The sequence below is a fragment of the Bos javanicus genome, chromosome 1 (genome assembly GCF_032452875.1).
Source record: "Bos javanicus breed banteng chromosome 1, ARS-OSU_banteng_1.0, whole genome shotgun sequence".
NCBI classification, from domain to species: Eukaryota; Metazoa; Chordata; class Mammalia; order Artiodactyla; family Bovidae; genus Bos; species Bos javanicus.
In genome coordinates, this window is record NC_083868.1 from 130,495,606 (window position 1) to 130,517,527 (window position 21,922).

General features: G+C 47.9%; 1 protein-coding gene across 1 annotated transcript in view; it reads right to left on the bottom strand.

The window, feature by feature from the left end:
* Positions 1-21,922, bottom strand: part of ESYT3 (extended synaptotagmin 3) — a 55,876-nt gene that overhangs the window by 3,930 nt on the left and 30,024 nt on the right. The window contains exons 5-20 of the mRNA XM_061420477.1: positions 20,991-21,057; positions 20,302-20,391; positions 19,771-19,826; positions 18,293-18,413; positions 12,956-13,126; positions 12,196-12,278; positions 10,539-10,587; positions 10,249-10,338; positions 9,806-9,868; positions 9,640-9,702; positions 9,038-9,106; positions 8,420-8,506; positions 7,705-7,854; positions 5,564-6,021; positions 4,784-4,882; positions 4,152-4,283 (exon numbers count right to left, since the gene is read on the bottom strand). Coding sequence (XP_061276461.1) covers positions 4,152-4,283; positions 4,784-4,882; positions 5,564-6,021; positions 7,705-7,854; positions 8,420-8,506; positions 9,038-9,106; positions 9,640-9,702; positions 9,806-9,868; positions 10,249-10,338; positions 10,539-10,587; positions 12,196-12,278; positions 12,956-13,126; positions 18,293-18,413; positions 19,771-19,826; positions 20,302-20,391; positions 20,991-21,057 — 1,848 coding nt within the window. The remainder of the gene's footprint in view (positions 1-4,151; positions 4,284-4,783; positions 4,883-5,563; positions 6,022-7,704; positions 7,855-8,419; positions 8,507-9,037; positions 9,107-9,639; positions 9,703-9,805; positions 9,869-10,248; positions 10,339-10,538; positions 10,588-12,195; positions 12,279-12,955; positions 13,127-18,292; positions 18,414-19,770; positions 19,827-20,301; positions 20,392-20,990; positions 21,058-21,922) is intronic.

A 21,922-nucleotide genomic window follows, 5' to 3' on the forward strand; every position in this document is an offset into this window, starting at 1 on the left:
TTTTTGTTTGGTTGGTTTTTTGGTATTTTTAGGTTCCACATATAAGTGAGATCATAAGTAATTATCTTTTTCTAACTTATTTAACTTAGTAGAATGCCCTCAAGGTCTATCCATGTTGAAAATGGCAAGACTTCTTTTTTTATGGAGTCGTGAAGAGTCAGACATGACTGAGCGACTTCACTTTCACTTTTCACTTTCATGCATTGGAGAAGGAAATGGCAACCCACTCCAGTGTTCTTGCCTGGAGAATCCCAGGGACACGGAAGCCTGGTGGGCTGCCGTCTATGAGGTCGCACAGAGTCGGACATGACTGAAGTGACTTAGCAGTAGTAGGTTGTTTCCATGTCTTGGCTATTGTAAGTAATGCCACAGTGAATACAGGTGTGCATATATCATTTTGAATTACCGTTGTTTTAATAAATACACAGAAGTAGAATTGCCTGGAAGTATGGTAGTACTATTTTTTTTATTTTTTTTGAGGACCCTCCATACTGTTTTCCATAGCTGCCCCAATTTACATTCCCACCAACAGTGCCCAAGGGTTCCCTTTTCTCCATATCCTTACCAACACTTGTTATTTTTTATAATAACCATTTTCACAGATATGAGGTGATATCTCATTGTGGTTTTGATTTGCATTTCCCTAATGACTAATGATGTTGAGTATCTTTTCATGTACCTACTAACCATCCATATTTCTTCTTCAGAAAAATGTCTATTCAGAGCCTTGGCTCATTTTTTAATCAGATTTTTTTTTGCTGTAGAGTTCTGTGAGTTTTAATATAGATTTTGGATATTAACTGCTTACCATATATGATCTACAAGATTTTTTCCGATTTGGTAGGTTGTCTTTTTATTTTGTTGGTTTCCTTTGCTGTGTAGAAGCATTTTAATGTGGTCTCAAGTTGCCTCACTTGTTTAGTTTTGCTTTAGTTGCCTTTGGTTTTGGTGTCTAATCCAAAAAATCATCACCAAGACTGATGTCAGTGAGTTTAACTCACCTAAGTTTTCTTCTAAGAGTTTCATAGTTTCAGCTCTTACATTCAAGTCTGTAGTCCATTTGAGTTAATTTTTGTGTACAGTGTAGGATAGTGGTTGAATTTTATTCATTTGCATGTGGCTGTCCAGTTTTCCCAACACTACTTGTTGAAGAGACTGTGCTTCCCCTATTATACATTCTTGTCTCCTTTGTCATAAGTTAATTGGCCACATATGTGTGGGTTTATTTCTGGGCTCTCTATTCTGTACCATTGATGTCTCTTTATGCCAGTACCATACTGTTTTGATTATTATAACTTTGTAATATAGTTTGATGCCTGGAGACATCAGGGAGTATGATGCCTCCAGCTTTGTTCACCTTTCTCAAAATTGCTTTGACTCTTTTGTGGTTCTATGCAAATTTTAGGATTTTCTATTTCTGTGAAAAATGCCATTAGAAGTTTGATTGCATTGAATCTATAGATTGCTTTGTATAGTATGGACATTTTAACATTATTCTTCCAATTCATAAGCATAATGTATCTTTCCATTTGTTTGTGTTGTCTTTGATTTCTTCCATCAGTGTCTTAGTTTTCAGAGTACAGGGTCTCTTACCTCCTTGATTAGATTTACTCCTAGATATTTTATTCTTTTTGGTGCAGTTGTAAATGGTTTTCTTAATTTCTCTGATACTTTGTTGTTAGTGTATAGAAATGCAGTGGATTTCTGTTTATTAGGTTTGTATCCTGCAGTTTTACTGAATTCATTATAACAGATTTCTGGTGGCATCTTTAGGATTTTCTTTATAAAGCACCATGTCATCTTCAAACAGTGACGGTTTTCTTTTTTTTTTTCTTCTTGTCTGATTGCTATGGCTAGACTTTCCAATACTGTGTTGAATAAACCTGGTGAGAGTACTGGTCTTGTAAAGTGGGTCTGCAAGTGTTTCCTCATCTATATTTTGGAAGAGTTTGGGAAGGAATAGTATTAATTCTTCGAATATTTGGTAGAGTTCACTAGTGAAGCTGTGTGGTCCCTGGACCTGTTTGTTGGGTGATTTTTGATTACTGATTTAAACTTCTTCCTAGTAATCAGTCTGTTTACATTTTCTGTTTCTTCATTATTCACTCTTGGTAAGTTTTCTTTCTAGGAATTTATCTTTTCCTTCTAGGTTATCTAATGTGTTTGATATATAACTATTCATAGTCTCTTATGATCCTTTGTATTTCTGTGGTATCAATTTTACAGCTTCTGTTTCCTCTTTTTTGTCCTTTTTTTTTTTTTCCCTTGGTGAGTCTAGCTAAAGATTTATCAATTTTGATTTTCTTTTTAAAGCTCTAAGTTTCATTGATTTTTTTTTTCTACTGTTTTTTTAGCCTCTATTTCCACTCTGAAGTTTATTTCCTTTCTTGTGTTAACTTCAGACTTTGTTTATTCTTCTTCTTGTTCCTTGAGATGTAAGGTTAGGTGGTTTGAGATTTTTCTTGTTTATGATGTATGCATTTACTGTTATGAAGTTTCCTTTTAGAACTGTTTTTGCTACATCCCATAAATTATGTTATGTTAAATTTCCATTTTCTTTAAACATATCTTATTTGTCTTGATTTCTTAACATGATTTTAGTCTTCTTAAATTTAACACTTGTTTGTGGCAGCCTAGTATATAATGTATCCTGGAGAATGTTCTGTGTGCACTTGAGACTGTGTATTCTGCTGCTTCTGGATGGACTCTTCTATGTATTAGACCAGTTCATCTGGTCTAGCAAGTCATATACAGCTAATGTTTCCTTATTGAATTTATCAGATGATCTATCCTTTGATGAAAGTAGGGTACTAAAGCAGCCTCCTTCAATTCTGAATGATAAGTTTCCCCAGTAGAGTGTTTTTGGTTGGAAGCATTTTTCTTTCAGCACTTTGAATATTTTGTGCCACTCCATTCTGGCCTGCAAAGTTTCTGCTGATAGTCTTATGTTGGGGGCTGGGGTCGGGGGGGGGGGTGGGCTCCCTTATAATGTAATTACTTGTTTTTCTCTCGCTGTTTTTAAGATTCTCTTATCTTTAACTTTAGATATTTTAATTATAATGTATATGGTGTCAATCATGTACTCAACAAGAGACCTCTGAACTCTTTACTTCTAGGTTTACATTTAAGATCAAGGTTGCCAAGTCTGCCTTGTAGATAATCCAGGCATATCTTGCTGTTAAAATTTTGAGAGAGAATTACTAACAGATTAGGTTTGTCACAAAAGTCAACCTCCTGTGTTCCCACATAGCAATTTTGACATCCTTTTATGTCAGAGCTCCCTTTGAAGGCAATATGTTTCACTTGTGTGACTGCAGAATATAGGATGGTGCCTAATATTAATAGAAAGTGTTCAATAAATATTGAACGAATTAATTCTCTCTCCCCACATTCTTTCTTGATATCAATGAACTAAAAATATAGCTTTTGAAGGAACATATTAGTCTTTAGACATGACCCATAAAAGAACTCAGTACAACTCTTTTTAAAATGAGTAGTTATTGATCAAGATAAGCGGAAACAAACATCATTAGGTAATTCATCCTAGGCTGGCTAGCAATGTCTTCTCTTAGGATCCCACAGCAAAAACAAGCAAGTACCTTGTGATCAACTTGAAATCAAGAATAAGAATATTAAAGATAAGACTTACCACCACAGACTCATCAAAAGCAAGAAATGTGATTAGACTCTGTCTACTAATTTTGTCCCCAAGGACATGGGTGGACACACTGGGGGAGGGTATCTGTTCCACCTATGCTTGTTACAGGAGTGAAGACAGGCCAAAGAGCTTGGAACTTTGGAGGAAATTTTAGGTCCTTAGGTTCAAGGTATGTTTATTTATGTTTGAAAACAAACATCTGACTAGATTCAAATCTTTTTGCTGCCAAAGGGGATTCATTTAAAGAGAAAGAGTGTGGAACATTTCATAATCAGGAACGCTTTGGTCCACACAGGCAAGAAAAATGGGTAACTTTTGCTAAACTTCTCTGGCAGTCCTTTTCTCCCACAAAATGTAGAAGCTTCATGACTGTGTTGGTGTCCTGTTCAACCCCAGCCCTTCCCAGCATCTGGCAGTTGCCAGGCGCACAGGAGGTACTCAGCAAATACTCACATGGCTGAGACACTCTAAGCAGGCCACCTGGGCCACTTACGTCTCATCAAACCGGGGCTCCAGGGTCTTCCGCTTCACTGAGGTCTTCTTACGACTTGCCCACCTCCTTTCTGGCAACAAGTAGACTCGGACGTAGGGATCAGCTCCACTGCTGGTACAGGGTGTCAGGTTTCTGATTTGGTTTCAAACACATTAAAGAAAAAGGCCCCTCATTTTGAAATACTGAAAGTACTCATTTGGAGAAAGCAGTACTAGCCATACAGCTTTAGATAGCCTTGGGGATAAAAATGCCCTGTAATCTAGACCAAAAAAATCAAAAGTCTGCAGAATTTGGAGGACAAAACATCAGATGCGTGGTTTTAAAAACATGTGTTTTTATGAAGTTTGGGGTAGAGCCAAGTACTTTTCCATGTAAAGGAAGTTGAAGATGCTTGAGAAAATGTCCTGGCTCCAGGGCACCCCAGACAGCTTTGCAGCAGATGTGTCTGAGCAACACCCTTGATTCTGGAGCCTGTCAGCTCCATCAAGGATCCTGTTAGAGCATTCGAACCTCATTCCTTCCAAGTGTCTACCTTGGGGCTGCCTGCCCCTGCCATTGCTCCAAGTGCCCCCACTGATTTCTGGTCACCTGATGCTCCCAAGGGATCTCTCCTGGTCCTAGCGCCTCTTTACCTGCAGCCGTTGATGAGCACGCTGAGGCAGCGCCGCAGACACACATAGCGCACCGTGAGCTGAATCTCACCCAGCCCCCGATGCCCAAGCTCCCCGCCTCTGTAAAGAAAGGGCTTGTCATTTCTCTTGCCATTACGGGTGCTGGCCTCTCCCCCCACCCCCAAGAAGCATGTCAGTTAACAGATTAGTTCTCAGGAAGGTTCCTTTTAGTTGGAATTACTTCCTATCCCGCATTCATGTATAATTATCCTACTTCACTGTAGGGAGAGCATGGTACCATAGGAAGAACTCTCTAGCAACATCTCCCTTTATACTATGATTTCTTGTGGAACCTTGGGCAAGTTACTCAACCTTTATAATAGTAAGTTCTGTCTTTTAGGGTTACTGTGAAGATCCAGTTGCTAAGCCCAGAGTCAACACTTAATAAATAGCAGCCATTGATTATGTAATTCCACATTCTTGGCTTTCCATATCATCTCAGTATAAATAACTCTTTAGGATCCAAGGTATGTTTTTGCTGTAAGGAACCTTACCAACAAAAGCCCAGCACTGTTTTATAGTTGGTATATTGCTAGAGCCCCACCAGAGTTTTGGGCACATCCACACGTGCTTTCTCTCCCCACATGCTGTGTTCTTTCTATCCCACCATGCCCCCTTATGAAACCATTTTATGAAAAACCAGGACTTGCATAGAAAAGTAAGTTCATATCTACTTTTCCATCCAGGGAGGTATTTTTCATGCAGGTCATTTTAGAAAATATTAAGCAGAGAGGTGCATACTCAATGTTGAGGCTGATATCTGTCAGGTCAAAGCAGGAAGAGGCCAGGGAGTTGAGCGAGGACATGCTGGGAGCCAGCCCTTTGGGTGGCCATGCGAATGGGGAGGCAGGGCATTTCATGGGTCTGGGTGACTTGATGGGCCCCGGAGAGTGGGGGCCTGGCACAGCCAGGTAGATAGTGGCCAGACTCTTCTTCCCCATGGGTGCACTGTCCTTGCCTTTGGGCTCTGGGCCCGTCTCTTCAAGCATGGGCTTGGTGGCAGTGATGGTGGCAGAAGTGGTGTTCTTGGCGGCTTGCTTGATCTCAGAAGCAGGGTCTGGATCTGTAAGGCCCTCTCCCTGGGGTGGGGCTCTAGGGTCTTGGTTGGCGGTGACCTTCTTAATGAACAGAGGGCCTTTCTTTAGGGCTTCAGGTCCTGTGTATGGACTTCCCAGCTCCCGTTCTTCCAAGTGCAGGAACTGTAAGCAGATGACAGGGTTGTTTATGGACTGGCACACCACTTGCACTTTCTCCCCGTCTGCTCTCACCTTCACCCCTGGGAAATGGTTCCTTCTCTTCTGGAAGGAACAGTTTCCTCAAAACTCCGTTCCTTCCTGACTGCCCAATCCAATGGATTTTTACTCCCAGACCTATCTTCTTAACCTCTCTGCCTCTGGCTCCCTCTGACCAAACCTTCTCAATGCCTTTCTTGCTGCCTCAGTAACTGTCATGAAGACTCAGTTGTGACTCCCTTTTCTCTATACTAGTTCTGGTTGCTGGAGACCTGACCCATTTACCTTAGCCTTCCTGTATATCACCAGCTGCCTTCTGGATGTGATAATTTCTAACCACCATCTTATTCACCATTGCTTTCTATCCAGTGTTTTCTATCCAGATACAATCATGTGCTCCCGAAGTTTCAAACCTCAGCCATTGTTTCTCCTTCTCCTTTTCCCATCAATCATTAAGACTCTTCCCAGGAATTTCCATTTCCAGCAATATGGTGATCAAAATATTCTGTAAAACCTCTTGTTAGAAATGCTCAATAAAATGAAACAAACATATTTCTAAATGCATAGCCAAATTCACAAGAAAGTAAGGGAAATCCCTAGGTTTAAAAAAAAAAAAAAAAGGCAAAAAAAAGAAAACTGAAAAAAGATTAACTTTCCCAGGGTTATTTATCAACCTTAGAATCCAAGGGGTTTGGAGATGAGGCCTTGGGTCATTGTAGGACCTAGGAAGGTGGGATATGTTTAGTGAAAAAGTAGTCTAGGATAAACATTTCACTCACCAGCAAAGACTGATGACAAGAAATATATCTCAGCCTGGACTATGGCTAGTGGGAAATAAAAGTATTTCCTGAGAATATGGTACTGTATAGGTTTGTCTCCTATGAATTTTGGATTCATATTTATACAACCTGTGGAGTCACGAAACCCAAAGTTTGAAAATGAATATAAAAATGGACTCAGGTTTATAATGTTCCTGAGGTGCCTGGCTGCAGCCAAAGCAGAACTTCCTCGGAAGCGAACAACCTCACTTCAAGTCACAAAGGTAACACTGAACACATGTCTGCAACCCCAGTTACCAAGTGTAGAAATGAGTCACCGTGAAAAAGCACCAACAGACACAACAGACATCAAAATTTAACTCCCAAGATCTTCAGATAACAGGATTAGCAGACATACATTTTAAGTATTTTCAAATGATTAAAGATGGACTAGAAATGAAAATAAAATACAACAAAGAAAAGATATTGTAGATTTGGAAAACATAAAGTGAAAAATGAAAAAATAGCCTTTGAAATAAAAACCATGAATAGGTTTAACGGCAGATTAGGCATAGCCAAAGAAAGATTTAGTGGTATGGAAAACAGGTCTGAGGCGATTAGAAGGTAGCACCAAGAGATAGAGACAAAATATGAAGGTCAGGTCATGTTAAGCCATGGAGATGATAAGGTCCAATGTAATCGAAGGAAATGTAGACGGAGGGATTAAAAGATTGGGAGAGGCAATATTTGAAGAGAAAATGGCTGACAATATCCTGAAGTTGATATTAAAAAATATGAATCCATCTCTGAACTTCTTCGCAACACAGGGCAGATACTTAGTGCTGGGGCAGACCACCCCTTGCCCACCCTGGGGGAAAGGGGAGAGATTTACCCGAAGCACCAGCCTCATGGAGATGAGGCTGTCCAGGCCTGAGTGGTCCAGCTGGAAGCGCTGCTCCAGAGTAAGGTCTGCATGGGGGAGAATCTGGCACAGGGGGAACTCCAGCACTCCTAGAGCACACTCTTGGTCGTCATCAAGCACCTGGGCAATGGGCCAGTCACAAAACAAGATGATAACCAAGCCCCACCCTCGCCAGCACTACTCGGCTCCAGCCAAGACTGAGTTTACTTCGATAACTATGTTCTGTGCTTCTCTTGGCCTCTGGTTCTGTTCTGAAGACTGGAAATGAGACCTGGCTTGGTCCCTGCCTTCAGTCAGGGCAAGAGAGTGACTCAGGGGAGAGGCAACCATGACCTGTATGAGGCAAGTTTGTCGCTGCCTGGGGCCTTCAGGGCTTTAGGGACTGATGAGCTGTGCTGCTCTATGATGGGACCAAGTACATCATCATTAATGTCCTGAGTAGATTTCAACCCAGGCCACACTAGGTGCTATTAATATTTAAAAACTGGAGACTCTGGCAGGGAGTGCCATGGGACTTAAGGGTTTGTCCTTCCACAGCCTCCTTCCCAATGACCTTGGGCACCTGCTCATGAGATGTGGGCCCTCAGTATCCTCTCCTGACTCCCTGGGGAACCTGCTCAAGCCCCCACCCCTTGCGGCTTAGACACCTCTGAGCTCTGTTCCAAGAGCCCAACTTCATGCAAACCTTCAGATGCAGCTGTTCAGCAGCCACATTGTGCACGAAGAAGGAGAACACCTGGCTCCACACAGGGTCCTTGCTGCAGGGACAGGTCTGGGGGCAGGAGAGAAAGGGAGCGCTGAAGGGTTAGGTTGGGTGGAGCAGGGTACCAGTGCCCTCTGCTCTCACTCTGTCCACCCAGGGATAGACCCACACATGCTGCAGCTCGTGGAAGGCAACAGGGCAGGGCAGCCAGACTCAGAGGTGAGGAGAGTGTGCCAGGAACTCTCACAGGGGCTGAAATCCCACCAGCACTAGAACTCACTTCCCCAGGGAGGTGGTGATGGAAAGGCAAGGGGACTTCTGCTGCTGGGGTGATGGAAATGTCGTAGGCTGAGAGCCATGCCTCAGCTGGAACGCTGGTTCTGCTTTCTAGTTCTTGGAATCACTGATCTCTGGTCCCCAGATTCTTGAACTATAGAACTCTTTCGTGAGGTTATTTTCAAGACACAGTGATATAAAGCACCTATAATGTGCTCTGGCACCTACTTCAGTGTAAGCTAATTACCTTCACTTTTGCTTCTCTCCCTGAAGTGTTGGGGCCCCCATTTCCTTAGTCTTTGGCTGCACACCAAGCTATCTTACCTTGCTCAGGTGTGTCTTCTTGCCTACAGAGAGCCTGACGTAGGAAGAAGGGTCTCTGCTGACTTTATTCTGTGAGGGGACAAATCCGCAAAATAGAGATAGCACCCACAGTGCCAACTTGAGACCCTGCCCCTCAACCCTCAGGAGCATCGATGGGACCTGAGGCCACCCAAGCTGCCTCCCTTTGAGAGAAGGCCTCCTTGGTGCTCCCAGGGGCCTGGGCTGTCATCACTGTGCCAGCACCTGGGCTGGGCTGACCCTGTGGGGAGCTTCCAGGTTAAAGACAGGAGGCATGGCTGGACACAGGTGCTTGTTCCCTAGAGCTGTGGAGACAGACAGGGTGGAGCTGAGCTCTGGCTTCCCCTGAGCTGTGTGACCCAGGCACGTAGCTTCCTGGGTCCTATTTTTAAATGGCAATAAAAATGGACACATAGCCACCATGGGACTCAGGCATAACAGATGTGGGAGGAGCCCAGTGCTCAGCTCACTGCAGACTCAGTGATCCCCACTGAGTCATCATCCCTAGGCTGTGTACACAGCAGACTGGAAGCTGTGTTTACTCGGGGAAAGGAGCTGTCACTTCCTTTCACACACACACTTACCCTGGCAAATCTGGACAGCTTTTTGGCTTGATATTCACCATTTAGGTACTCAAAAGGGCTTCTCTGCAACACGAGAAGAATAGGGTGAATGAGCAACATGTGGACGTTTGAGAGTGACGGGCACAAGGCAGGGTGTATGTGACGCTCTAGCCATGTCACCACTCACCGGCAGGTTGCAGGCGCTCTCCAAGAAGACCACGAGGATGGCAGTGGAAAAGCTCCCATGGTCCTACGAGCAGACACAGACCCTCACTACAAGCAGGGGACAGGCCAGTTTAGGAGAGCCCTCTTCATGGCTCCAGACTGGCCATCCCTTCCCTCACAACCTAGCTCTTTGTTGAAAATACAACTGCAGCATGACAGACTCAAGTCAGAACTGGTGGACTTCCTATGAACTGGGCTGACAGGCACTAACAGACCTTTTAAGGATCCCATCCACCCTGTGTGGAGATGAGGGCTGAGGGACACGCTCTCCAGAAGGTGGGGCTGGCCGGAGGACCCTGAGCAAGATCTGCGGCTTCAGCTCCCTCCTTCTCCCTCCTCCCCACACACCACTCACAAGTGCCCGCCTCCACCTTTCTGCCCAGAAGCCTGACACCCTGCAGTCACCTCAGTCACAGCGTCCAGCTCTGTGATCAGTGAAAGCCATTCCAGCCGCAGGTGCAGCCGCCCGCTCGTTGTATTGTTCAGCGCAAACCACTGCAGGGGGATGGGGAGGGGAGCTTGGGGACAGGGCCAGTGAGACTCCATAGGGCCCTGATAGGGGCTTCAGGGAAGAGGTGAACCAGAGCAGACAGGGTGGGCTCTGGGCTAGGAGAGGTGGTTATGGAAGGCCAGTACTACAGTTTGGGGTGGAAGCAATGCTGTCCACAAGGAGGGGTTGCAGGTGCCAACTCTACCTCATCCACCACTCTGTTGGTCATGACATCCCCGAGGCAGATCTGCAGGCTGGAATACACAGGGAGTGAAGGTCAGTTCAGCCCAGGGGCAGCAGCAGGCACGGAGGCCCACTCTGAAACGTTTTCAAGTATCTGAGTGGACCTCAAGACAGGACCTTATTCATCCCAAGAATGAATGGAAGACTACTTTGAGCTCAAGCTAAGGAAGAACTGTCTAGCCACTGGGGCTGCTCCCATTGGGCATGCTGCCCAAGCAGGCGAGCAGCTCTGACCCCCGGAGGGGAATAAGCTAACGCTGCTGGACACACTGGCTCTGGATGCTCAGTGAGGGTGCTACTGGCATTTTGGCTGGGATGAGTCTTCATTGTGCAAAACTGCCCATGCATTGCAGGGATTTAGCTTCTCTGTCCTGTGTTCTCTAAATGCCAGTGGCACCACCTCCCACAGTCACTGTAACAACCCAACAGGCCCTTCCACTTCCAAAACTGCCTCAGATGCCCTCCAGGGGCTAAGTATCGTTGGCATGTGTGTGAAAGAAGGTAACACATTCACCGTGTGCCTCCCACCTACCCTGACAAAGCCCAGCTGGGATGTAATTCCATGTTAACTGTTAGAAATGTGCTGGACCTCGAAACACACTTGAGATCAGTTACATAAAACATGAACCACAGACGCACTTCTCATCTGTAACGTTACAAAAGTCACAACTCCTTTAAGATGAAAATTTAAAATGGTAAGTCACATCTGGTGGTAAGCTATTTCTTAGCCTGCTAGGTTGTGCCTGTCCCATTTTGTTTCTACATTTTAAAATCACATGTACATGGAAACAAGCTAAACAACTTAGGAGTATGAAGATCTGGGTAAAACTGTTCTGCTGCCTCCTAATCTCAGCCTCTGAGATGAGTAGTGGTGTCGCTTCCACACCAGCACATGTGAACACACACACATCCTCCCTAGAAAAATGTCGACTGCTTCCCCACTTCCTTAGCCATACTGAATATCCTCATGGTCAACATACATAGATCCTACTCATCATTTTTAAAAGCTGTAGGGTATTCTGTAGTTTAGCAATGATAAATTTATTCAAATATTCAACCAGTGTCCTCTGAGTCTGGTCATGCTTCCAGGTTTTTTGTTTTGCCACCATAGATAGTTCTGCAATAAATGATTGAGGTCTAATGCTTTTTATAGGAGATTCCTGAAATTGGGATGGCTGGACCAGTGTAATTTTGGGGTTTTGATGGCCCCACCCTAGCCCTTTCAATCCTCAGAGCACAGAGGCTCTGTTCCACCACAGAGTGAGCACATGTTTCTTGGGTGCTGGGGCCAGGCTATGCATGCCAGCCTTAGCCCTGCCCACTGCTCCAGATGGTACTCTGGGTACATTATGAAGAGCACAGAAAGCAGAGCCCATGGTGCACAAACCTCAGGACCCCCTCCGTGCCTCCAGAGGGCTGGGACTCAGGGCTAGACACCCAGGGGACATCTGGGGAGGAGGTCCATGGCAGCGGTATGGAATGGCAGTACTGGCTGCCTGGCACAGTTACCATGTCAGAGTGTGGTGGGAGTTGCAAGTCCCTGAATGGTGGAAGTGGGAGTACCTATGACCCCAAGGGCTAGAGCCCTGCACCCCCAGGCCCAGCTTGGCCCTCCTCACCTGCCCAAGAAGTCGTCCTTGTCAGGATCCTCATCATACAGGTCCACTTCCAGGTCCTGCCCAGGGACTTCATACACTATGAACTGGGAGGAAAGAGAGGTGACTTGACCTGCAGGCCCCAATAGCTGATGAAACAGACATCAAGCATGACCCCAGGGGAGCCAAGTTCCAGCCCTGCCTCCTGGAAGCTCGGAGCCCTGGGTAGGTTCCTGCCTTTCTTGGTTCCGGGAGAACCTTACTGGAAGAAGGGAGTGATGCCCTCTCCTGTGGGATGCAGAGATTCAGAGGCAGCTTGTGTAAGACCGTGGCAGGGTTGGGGCTCGGATGGGTGGCTGCTCTGTTTTCTGCCAGGGGCTTGCAGCTTCCAAGCTGTGACCCTCAACCTGGCTGTGGGCCTGCCCTACCCACAATAGGGACTGTGGTTGAACTTAAGGGAGAACTTAAGGCTACTGGCATCTGGTTCTGAGAGGGGGCAGGACTGCCCCTGAGGTTCTGTGAATTGGAAACTTCCAATGAAGCTGCCTCTGGTCAGGAAAAGAGGGAGGAATCAGTCAATAAACTACTCCACTGGGAGCGGCCACCTCCAGAAGCCTAGTGGATCTGAGAAATAGGTCTGCCTGTCCCCAGCGCCATGCCTCTGGCACAGTGCTACCCCATGGGTATGTGAAGACCATGAAGGCAGAACCCCATCTTGTTTGGGCCAGTACTGCCCAGAGTGGAGCTCTGGAGAGCACCTGGGAGCCACTAAGGAGCCCCTCACCTCAAACACCTCATTCCAGGTGGGGGACAGGTTCTTATAGATGGTCCTGCTCCGGAAGTGCTGCAGGCCGATGTTCACCTTGGCGTAGGGGTCTGACTTGCCTCGGATTCCCAGGAAGCTGTCCTTCTGGGCCAGCTTTTCAGCCTCCAGCAAGTGGACTCTGATCACTCCCTGCAAAATGCCCCAATCTGAGGCTCACAGCTGTTTCAAGGAACCTCAAAGTCCCCAACTTCAGAGCCAAAGCCATCAGCTATCACTGCAGCCCCATCTCACCCCTTCCACAACTGGAGACAGAAGCCACAGGGCCACAGAGCAAGTGCGGGCAGGACCCAGGGCTCAGCCCACTGCATCAAGATGCCCGCACACATTCCTGCCCTCCAGCCTGCCCCACGAATGGCCTGTTCAACTGCAGCCATTTCCTCCCCCGTGCCAACCGCCATGCTGCCTGAGCCGGTTTCCTCCCATGAGCCGGTTTCCTCCCGTGTTCCATCCCTGTCTCTAACTCACATGCAGACAGATCCAGTATCATTTCTTCCCAACACCCAGATGTACACGCCCCTGTGGGCACTGCATGAGGCTCACAGTAGGTCCCTGGGCTCATCAAGGCCTCAGCACTTAATCACCTCACTCCCAACACTCTGGGCTACACCTTAAGCCAGAACAGAGCACAAAAATTAGGAGAAACACTTAAGGGGACCAGGAGGCCTCCTGCCTAGCACTATTTTTTTAAAATAGTAAATACATAAGACGGTAGGCACTGAGAGAGGGCATCAGAGGGCAGACAAACTGAAACCACAATCACAAACAACTAGCCAATCTGATCACATGGACCACAGCCTTGTCTAACTCAGTGAAAATAAGCCATGCCGTGTGGGGCCACCCAAGACAGACGGGTCATGGTGGAGAGGTCTGACAGACTGTGGTCCACTGGAGAAGGGAATGGCAAACCATGCAGTATTCTTGCCTCGAGAACCCCATGAACAGTATGAAAAGGCAAAAAGATAGGACACTGAAAGATGAACTCCCCAGGTCAGTAGGTGCCCAATATGCTACTGGAGATCAGTGGAGAAATAACTCCAGAAAGAATGAAGGGATGGAGCCAAAGCAAAAAAAAAAACAAAAAACACCCGGTAATGGATGTGACTGGTGATAGAAGCAAGGTCCAATGCTGTAAAGAGCAATATTGCATAGGAACCTGGAATGTTAGGTCCATGAATCAAGGCAAATTGGAAGTGGTCAAACAGGAGATGGCAAGCATGAATGTTGACATTCTAGGAATCAGCGAACTAAGATGGACTGGAATGGGTGAATTTAACTCAGATGACCATTATATCTACTATTGTGAGCAGGAATCCCTTAGAAGAAATGGAGTAGCCATCATGGTCATCAAAAGAGTCCGAAAAGCAGTACTTGGATGCAATCTCAAAAATGAAGAATAATCTCTGTTCGTTTCCAAGGCAAACCTTTCAATATCATGGTAATTCAAGTCTATGCCCCAACCAGTAACACTGAAGAAGCTGAGTTGAACGGTTCTATGAAGACCTACAAGACCTTCTAGAACTAACACCCAAAAAAGATGTCCTTTTCATTATAGAGGATTGGAATGCAAAAGTAGGAAGTCCAGAAACACCTGGAGTACCACGCAAATGTGGCCTTGGAGTACAGAATGAAGCAGGGCAAAAGCTAATAGAGTTGTGCCAAGAGAATTCACTGGTCATAGCAAACACCCTCTTCCAACAACACAAGAGAAGACTCTACACATGGACATCACCAGATGGTCAACACTGAAATCAGATTGATTATATTCTTTGCAGCCAAAGATGGAGAAGCTCTATACAGTCAGCAAAAACAAGACTGGGAGTGGACTGTGGCTCAGATCATGAACTCCTTATTGCCAAATTGAAATTGAAATTGAAGAAAGCAGGGAAAACCACTAGACCATTCAGGTATGACCTAAATCAAATCCCTTATGATTATACAGTGGAAGTGAGAAATAGATTTAAGGGACTAGATCTGATAGAGTGCCTGATGAACTATGGATGGAGGTTCGTGACATTGTACAGGAGACAGGAAGCAAGACCATCCCCAAGAAAAAGAAATGCAAAAAAGGCAAAATGGCTGCCTGAGGAGGCCTTACAAATAGCTGTGAAAAGAAGAGAGGCAAAAGGCAAAGGAGAAAAGAAAAGATATACCATTTGAATGCAGAGTTCCAAAGAATAGCAAGGAGAGATAAGAAAACCTTCCTCATCGATCAATGCAAAGAAATAGAGGAAAACAATAGAATGGCAAAGACTAGAGATCTCTTCAAGAAAATTAGAGATACCAAGGGAACATTTCATGCAAAGATGGGCTCGATAAAGGACAGAAATGGTATGGACCTAACAGAAGCCGAAGATATTAAGAAGAGGTGGCAAGAATACACAGAAGAACTGTACAAAAAATATCTTCACGACCCATATAATCACAAAGGTGTGATCACTCATGCTCACCTAGAGCTGGACAGCCTAGAATGTGAAGTCAAGTGGGCCTTAGGAAGGATCACTATGAACAAAGCTAGTGGAGGTGATGGAATTCCAGTTGAGCTATTTCAAATCCTAAAAGATGATGCTGTGAAAGTGCTACACTCAATATGCCAGAAAATTTGGAAAACTCAGCAGTGGCCACAGGACTGGAAAAGGTCAGTTTTCATTCCAATTCCAAAGAAAGGCAATGCCAAAGAATGCTCAAACTACCACACAATTGCACTCATCTCACATGCTAGTAAAGTAATGCTCAAAATTCTCCGAGCCAGGCTTCATTAATACGTGAACCGTGAACTTCCAGGTGTTCAAGCTGGTTTTAGAAAAGGCAGAGGAACCAGAGATCAAATTGCCAACATCCTCTGGATTATGGAAAAAGCAAGAGAGTTCCAGAAAAACATCTATTTCTGCTTTATTGACTATGCCAAAGCCTTTGTGTGGATCACAATAAACTGTGGAAAATTCTGAAAGAGATGGGAATACCAGACCACCTGACCTGCCTCTTGAGAAATCTGTATGCAGGTCAGGAAGCAACAGTCAGAACTGGACATGGAACAACAGACTGGTTCCAAATAGGAGAAGGAGTACGTCAAGGCTGTATATTGTCACCCTGCTTATTTAACTTCTGTGCAGAGTACATCATGAGAAACGCTGGGCTGGAAGAAGCACAAGCTGGAATCAAGATTGCCGGGAGAAATATCAATAACCTCAGATATGCAGATGACACCACCCTTATGGCAGAAAGTGAAGAAGAACTAAAGAGCCTCTTGATGAAAGTAAAAGAGGAGAGTGAAAAAGTTGGCTTAAAGCTCAACATTCAGAAAACTAAGATCAACATTCAGAAAACTAACTTCATGGCAAACAGATGGGGAAACAGTGGAAACAGTGTCAGACTATTTTTCTGGACTCCAACTGCTGATGGTGATTGCAGCCATGAAATTAAAAGATGCTTGCTCCTTGGAAGGAAAGTTATGACCAACCTAGACAGCATATTAAAAAGCAGAGACATTACCTGGCCAACAAAGGTCCATCTAGTCAAGGCTATGGTTTTTCCAGTGGTCATGTATGGACGTGAGAGTTGGACTATAAAGACAGCTGAGTGCAGAAGAATTGATGCTTTTGAACTGTGGTGTTGGAGAAGACTCCTGAGAGTCCCTTGGACTGCAAGGAGATCCAACCAGTCCATCCTAAAGGAGATCAGTCTGGGTCTTCATTGGAGGGACTGATGTTGAAGCTGAAACTCCAATACTTTGGCCACCTGATGCAGAGAGCTGACTCATTGGAAAAGACCCTGATGCTGGGAAAGATTGAGGGCAGGAGGAGAAGGGGACGACAGAAGATGAGATGGTTGGATGGCATCACTGACACAATGGACATGGGTTTGGGTGGACTCCAGGAGTTGGTGATGGACAGGGAGGCCTGGCATGCTTCAGTCCATGGGGTCACAGAGTCGGACGCAAGTGAGTGACTGAAGTAAACTGAACATATGTATTTGCCCTTTAACTCAGCAATCCCAATTCCAGAAATCTATCCTTAAGGACCTACTGGCAAAAATATGAAAAGACATGTACAAGGCTCCTCATGACAGCACTGTTTGAAATCACAGAGGCCAGACACAATTCAGCCACCCGTCAGTAGAGACTGGTTGAATAGATACAGTACATTCACATGGTGGAGTACGGTGTACCACAATGCCATGGGGTAACTCTCACAACACATGTGTGATAACAGCAAGGTGAAGAAAGCTATAGCCTGCTGCCACCCATCCTAGAAAGAGAGACTGTGCCTGCAGTCAGATACGCACACACAACCGTACAAATGTATATGCTCATATTAGAAAACAAATAATGGAAAGTAATAGAAGGATAAACCTTTACTTACAGGGGAGGCAAGAACTAGGTGGTAGAAGCCAAGCTCCTTAAAATAGTTTTTCATACTGGACTTTAGAAGAGTGCAGATATTTCACATGATTGTAAAAGGGCATTAAGATTTTAAAAAAAGAAAAAAAACCTCTAGAAATAGGGAATGGAAGGAAACAAATCAATGAAACATTCACGGCCAATTGTCACCAACACAGAGAGGAACCAAGTGAGTTTAGATTGTAGCAACTTGATGTACATGTCCAGTGGGATGTGCCCTAAGGACAGAATGTTTACACTAGTTTTGATGTAGGTGACGGTGCTGTGTTGTTATGCTGAGGCTGCTAAACCTGCAGGGTGGGGTAAGGACCACGCGTCCCCCTGCGTGACCTGAGGGGGCTGATGCCTCCCACCTGGCACTGATGGTAGAAACAGGCACCTCCCCTTCTCCTGAGGCCCTGACTCCCTGACCCACAGCCAGGGCACCTTCTGCAGGGAGGCCATGTGGCTGTCCCCAGGGGCCTCCTGAGCTGGGCCCAGGATGGGCAGGGGCAAGGGGGTGGGCACCCAAGGAAGCCCCATATCCTGGCTCCTTCCCAGCAGATGTGAGAGTCCTTGGCATCACCAAAGGATGGAGTGGGAGCCTCCTGTCCCTTAAGGGAAGGTGGCAGGCTCTGGAGTTTTCTGGGGGTGAATGAGGCTGCCCACAGACCCTAGCACAAGCCCCGTGGGGGACCAAGGTCCAGGAAGAAATGCTCCCTGGGCTTTTCCCTTCCAAGACAGGTAGCTTTGGGCAAGTCATTCAACCTTCCTGAGACTCAGTCTTGGCCCCACAAAATGGGATGCCGGGCCCTCACAGGGCAGAAATAAGCATTACCATCTGAGGATATACCCCTCTGCCTGGCCCGTCTGTCCTTCAGCTCTGGGCCCGGTGCTCTGCAGCCAGTGTGGGTACTCACACAGGGCAGAGGGAAGCGCAGGTTGGTTACGTCCAGCCCCTTCTTCACGGGCACAGTCACACGGTTGGGCAGCACCAGGTGGGCGGCGATGAGGTCCTCCAGCAGGCTGTCTGTCATCTCACTGGGGAGAGTGGGCACGACCAGCCATGGAGGGTGGCAGCACCTCCCCCAGGTCACCTGTCCCTCCGCCCTTCCCTGGACCTGGAATGAGGAGCACAGCTTGGGGACAGATGGGTCCCTCCCAGCAGAGTAGCCCTGACCCCAGCCTGTCTGGATGGGGGATCAGGGGAGGATGTAGGGTGTACATTTTGACAGCCCCCCACCCCGATCATGCTCTGTTCCTCTCTGAAGTGTCACATCATGGTAACCAAAAGCAAGGACCTGGATGCTGGGTTAGAATCTCGGCTCCACTAACCACAAGCTGTGTGACCTTGGAAAGTCACTGATCTCGACCTCAGTTTCCTCATCTCTAAAATGGGGATCTCAGTTTCCTCATCTCTACCTGCTGTTATAAGGATGAGTAAATACATGTGAAGTGCTGAGAACAATGCCCCATGTCCAGGAAATGCCAGGTACACGTTCATGACTAGCTCTTCTACTCCCTGACATCACCTTGAAATTCTCTTTATTGCCTGATTCCATCTCGCCAGTACAAGGAGACAGGGCAGTGCCTACAACAGGGCTGGCACACAGTAGGTGCTCAAGAAGTATCTTCTGGACAAAAGAATGCATGACTGGATTCTCTGTGCCTAGCGGGCAGAAATCAGTGGGAATGGCCCCAGTGAGTGAGCAAGTGGTCCTAGCAGCAGGCGAGCCAGCTAGGGGGCACCCTGGCTAGTTCACTGTCCCTCCCTCATGGGAGGTGTGTCCACCCAGGGTTGGAGCCCTTTTCAGCTCCTCTCGGGCCCCAGGGAGGCAGGCTGCTCAGACCAGCTCCTCCTTGCTGGCTTCTGCTATGACAGCTGCCCGCCCCCTCCCACACTGGTGTCTGTGACGTGGTCACCATGGGCAGGAGCCATGTGGGACTTCTCACACACACATGGGTCAGGGAGGAGTTAATAAGAACAAGGAAGATACTTGTGTGTGTCCACACCCACTGTGCCAGTACCACACACACCTGAGTGTTCTCCCAGGGAACTCACGACAGAGGAACTAGGCTCCCATTTACTGAGAAAGAGCCCAGAGAGGTGAAGGAACTTGTGCAGAGGTACACAGTGACTAATGGGGGGCCAGGAGTCTGGCCTGCTTCCAGAGCCTGCGCTCGTCCCTCATCAGCCCACACGGCCTCCTCTGGGACATCTCATCTCATGGTATCACTCCAAACACACCAACCCTGACCCTCTGGAGGGGCAGGTCCCACGCCTCTCCTGGTGTAGAGAGCAGGGAGGGTTCAGCCGTGGGGCAGCTCCTGTCACTGACCGCACAGCCTGGGGTGGGGCCCACCTCGGCTCTGCCTAGCAGTCCACACAGGCCCTTACTTGATTCCTGGTGCATCCAGCAGGTTGGTCAGGCCTGTCCAGTTGATCTGCAGGTGCTGCAGGGGCAGAAGGGGGCAGTTAGGCTGGAAGGAGCCAGGAGCCCCGGCTAAGCATCCTCACGCCCACCCCCATGGGAATTCAGCCTGTGGGGGTGGGGGTGCCCTCTGCACGGTGCTGGGTGGGTGAGGCATATCCCATCCTGCTCAGGACCAGGGCTGTCAGGTGGGCTGCTTCCTGCTGGGACCACAGGAGCGGCCCAAGCGCACAGCCAGGCCAGCCTGGCATCAGAGAGCCTCTGCTCCACCCTAGGCAGCTGTGTGACCTCGGCTGGCCACTTCTCATCTAGCCGGCCTTCTTCCTGGTCTTGGGGACAGCAGGGTGGAGCTCCTAGGCCTCCCAGGGAGCATATGAGATGATGGGTCTAGGTGGGCTTGGGCACATCTGTTCTTGGGCTCAAACCCAGTGCCTGGGCAGCGGGGGTCAGCGCCGGTTCACAGGGAGCGGCAGGACTGCCTTGTCCTGGGGACTCACCGGCTTTTGAAGGAAGAACATAGTCACAGCTCCCACAAAGGGCTTGTCCACCAGTAGGGGCTCCAGGATGATCCGCAGCGTGCCCTGCAGCTGGACGGGAAGGAGGGACCTCAGCCACCCTTCTCCTCATACCTGTTGCACTGAGCGAGGCCGCTGCTGGCTCTTTCATGCCCAGGCCACCCCCAAATGTCAGGGCCACCTGCCACCGCTGCAGCAACCGCACTCAGGGAAGAGAAGCCTGCATGCAGCAGCCACCCCTTTGCTGGCCACCAAGGGTCCCGGCTGCCCTCCACTGCTGTGCTGTCTGTGGGCCTTCAGCCTGGCCCACAGCTGGGGCCCAGGCATGCTCTCCACCTCAGCTCCACTCCTGCCATAAGCTCCACCTCCTCCATCCACCTGGGTTTCTCAGCACCCGCTCAGCATCTGTAGGGCCTCTCACTTCCTGGGGTCATTGAAGCCTCTCTGGCAAGGAGATTCCACCAACAGCGGCGGGATGGGGCAGTCCTGAGCAGTGGGGCAGTGAAGCCCAGCCACCAATTCCTGGTCTGTGATCTCGGGCCTGGAGTCCCTTGATTGATACCAGCCTCTGTGCCTGGTGTCATCGCCCCCTCTGCAGCCTCCTCCAGTGTCACCCCACTCCCTGTGCCCTGACCCCAACCCTGGAGGTAGTCACACCAGCCTCCACCCACCTGGATCCCGTTCACACCAGCCTGTATCTTCTGCAGCTCCACACTGATCTCACAGTCCCCGATATAGCTGGAAGTGGGGAGGGAGGAGGAAAGTTGAGGGCAAGGGTAGGTCCACAACTCAGAAAGGTCAAGAAACCTGCCCAGAGCAGCCCAGCACAAGCCTGAGCCCTGCATCACCTGGATGTGGACTCCCTGACAGCCTCGGCCTTTCTCAGCTCTGTGCAGACATTGCCCAGACTCCTAGAGACAGTGACCAGGGACGCCACACCCAGGGTCTAATGCACATCCCCACCTCTGCCTTCAAGGGCAGCGATTCTGCATACCCCTCATCCCATGACACCCCATGGATGCCAAAGAGGAGGTCTGGGGTGCACACCCTACTGTGCTTCCACCCCATCTCTGCCCAGGTCTCCGCCTGAAGACCGCAGAGTAGCCCTGTTGCCTCCCTCCTGCCACTCATGCGGGTTGTTGCTGGGGGTAATGAGGTGGGCAAGTAGTAAGATCTCAGAAGACTGAGTCCAGCTGGTGCTCCTGCCAAGCAATGGTCACAGGGAGCCCAGAATGGGTGCCCTTGAAGGTAGTCAAGGACTGAAGGAGAAGCGGAGGGAGAGGGCAGCTATCCAGTATCTGTAGGGTGCAGGCTGAAGAGCCAGACATCACAGAAATGCTGAGTGTCCCCTGGAAGAGTGGGGTGTGCCCGGGGATCCCAGGGGCTCCCTGAGCTGACTGGAGAGCTGGGTGGGTGGGCTAGATAACTTTGACCAGTGCCAACTATTCACACAAGCATCCTGTGGCAGCCTTGGGGCCACAAGGGCCCAACTGCCAACAGTATCTTAACACACTTGAGACCAGCCTGCACGTGGGGATGGACATTCCCAGAGTTACTTCCTGTCTTCCCAGTGTGTTCTCAGCACCAGTCTCTGGGCTAAGGA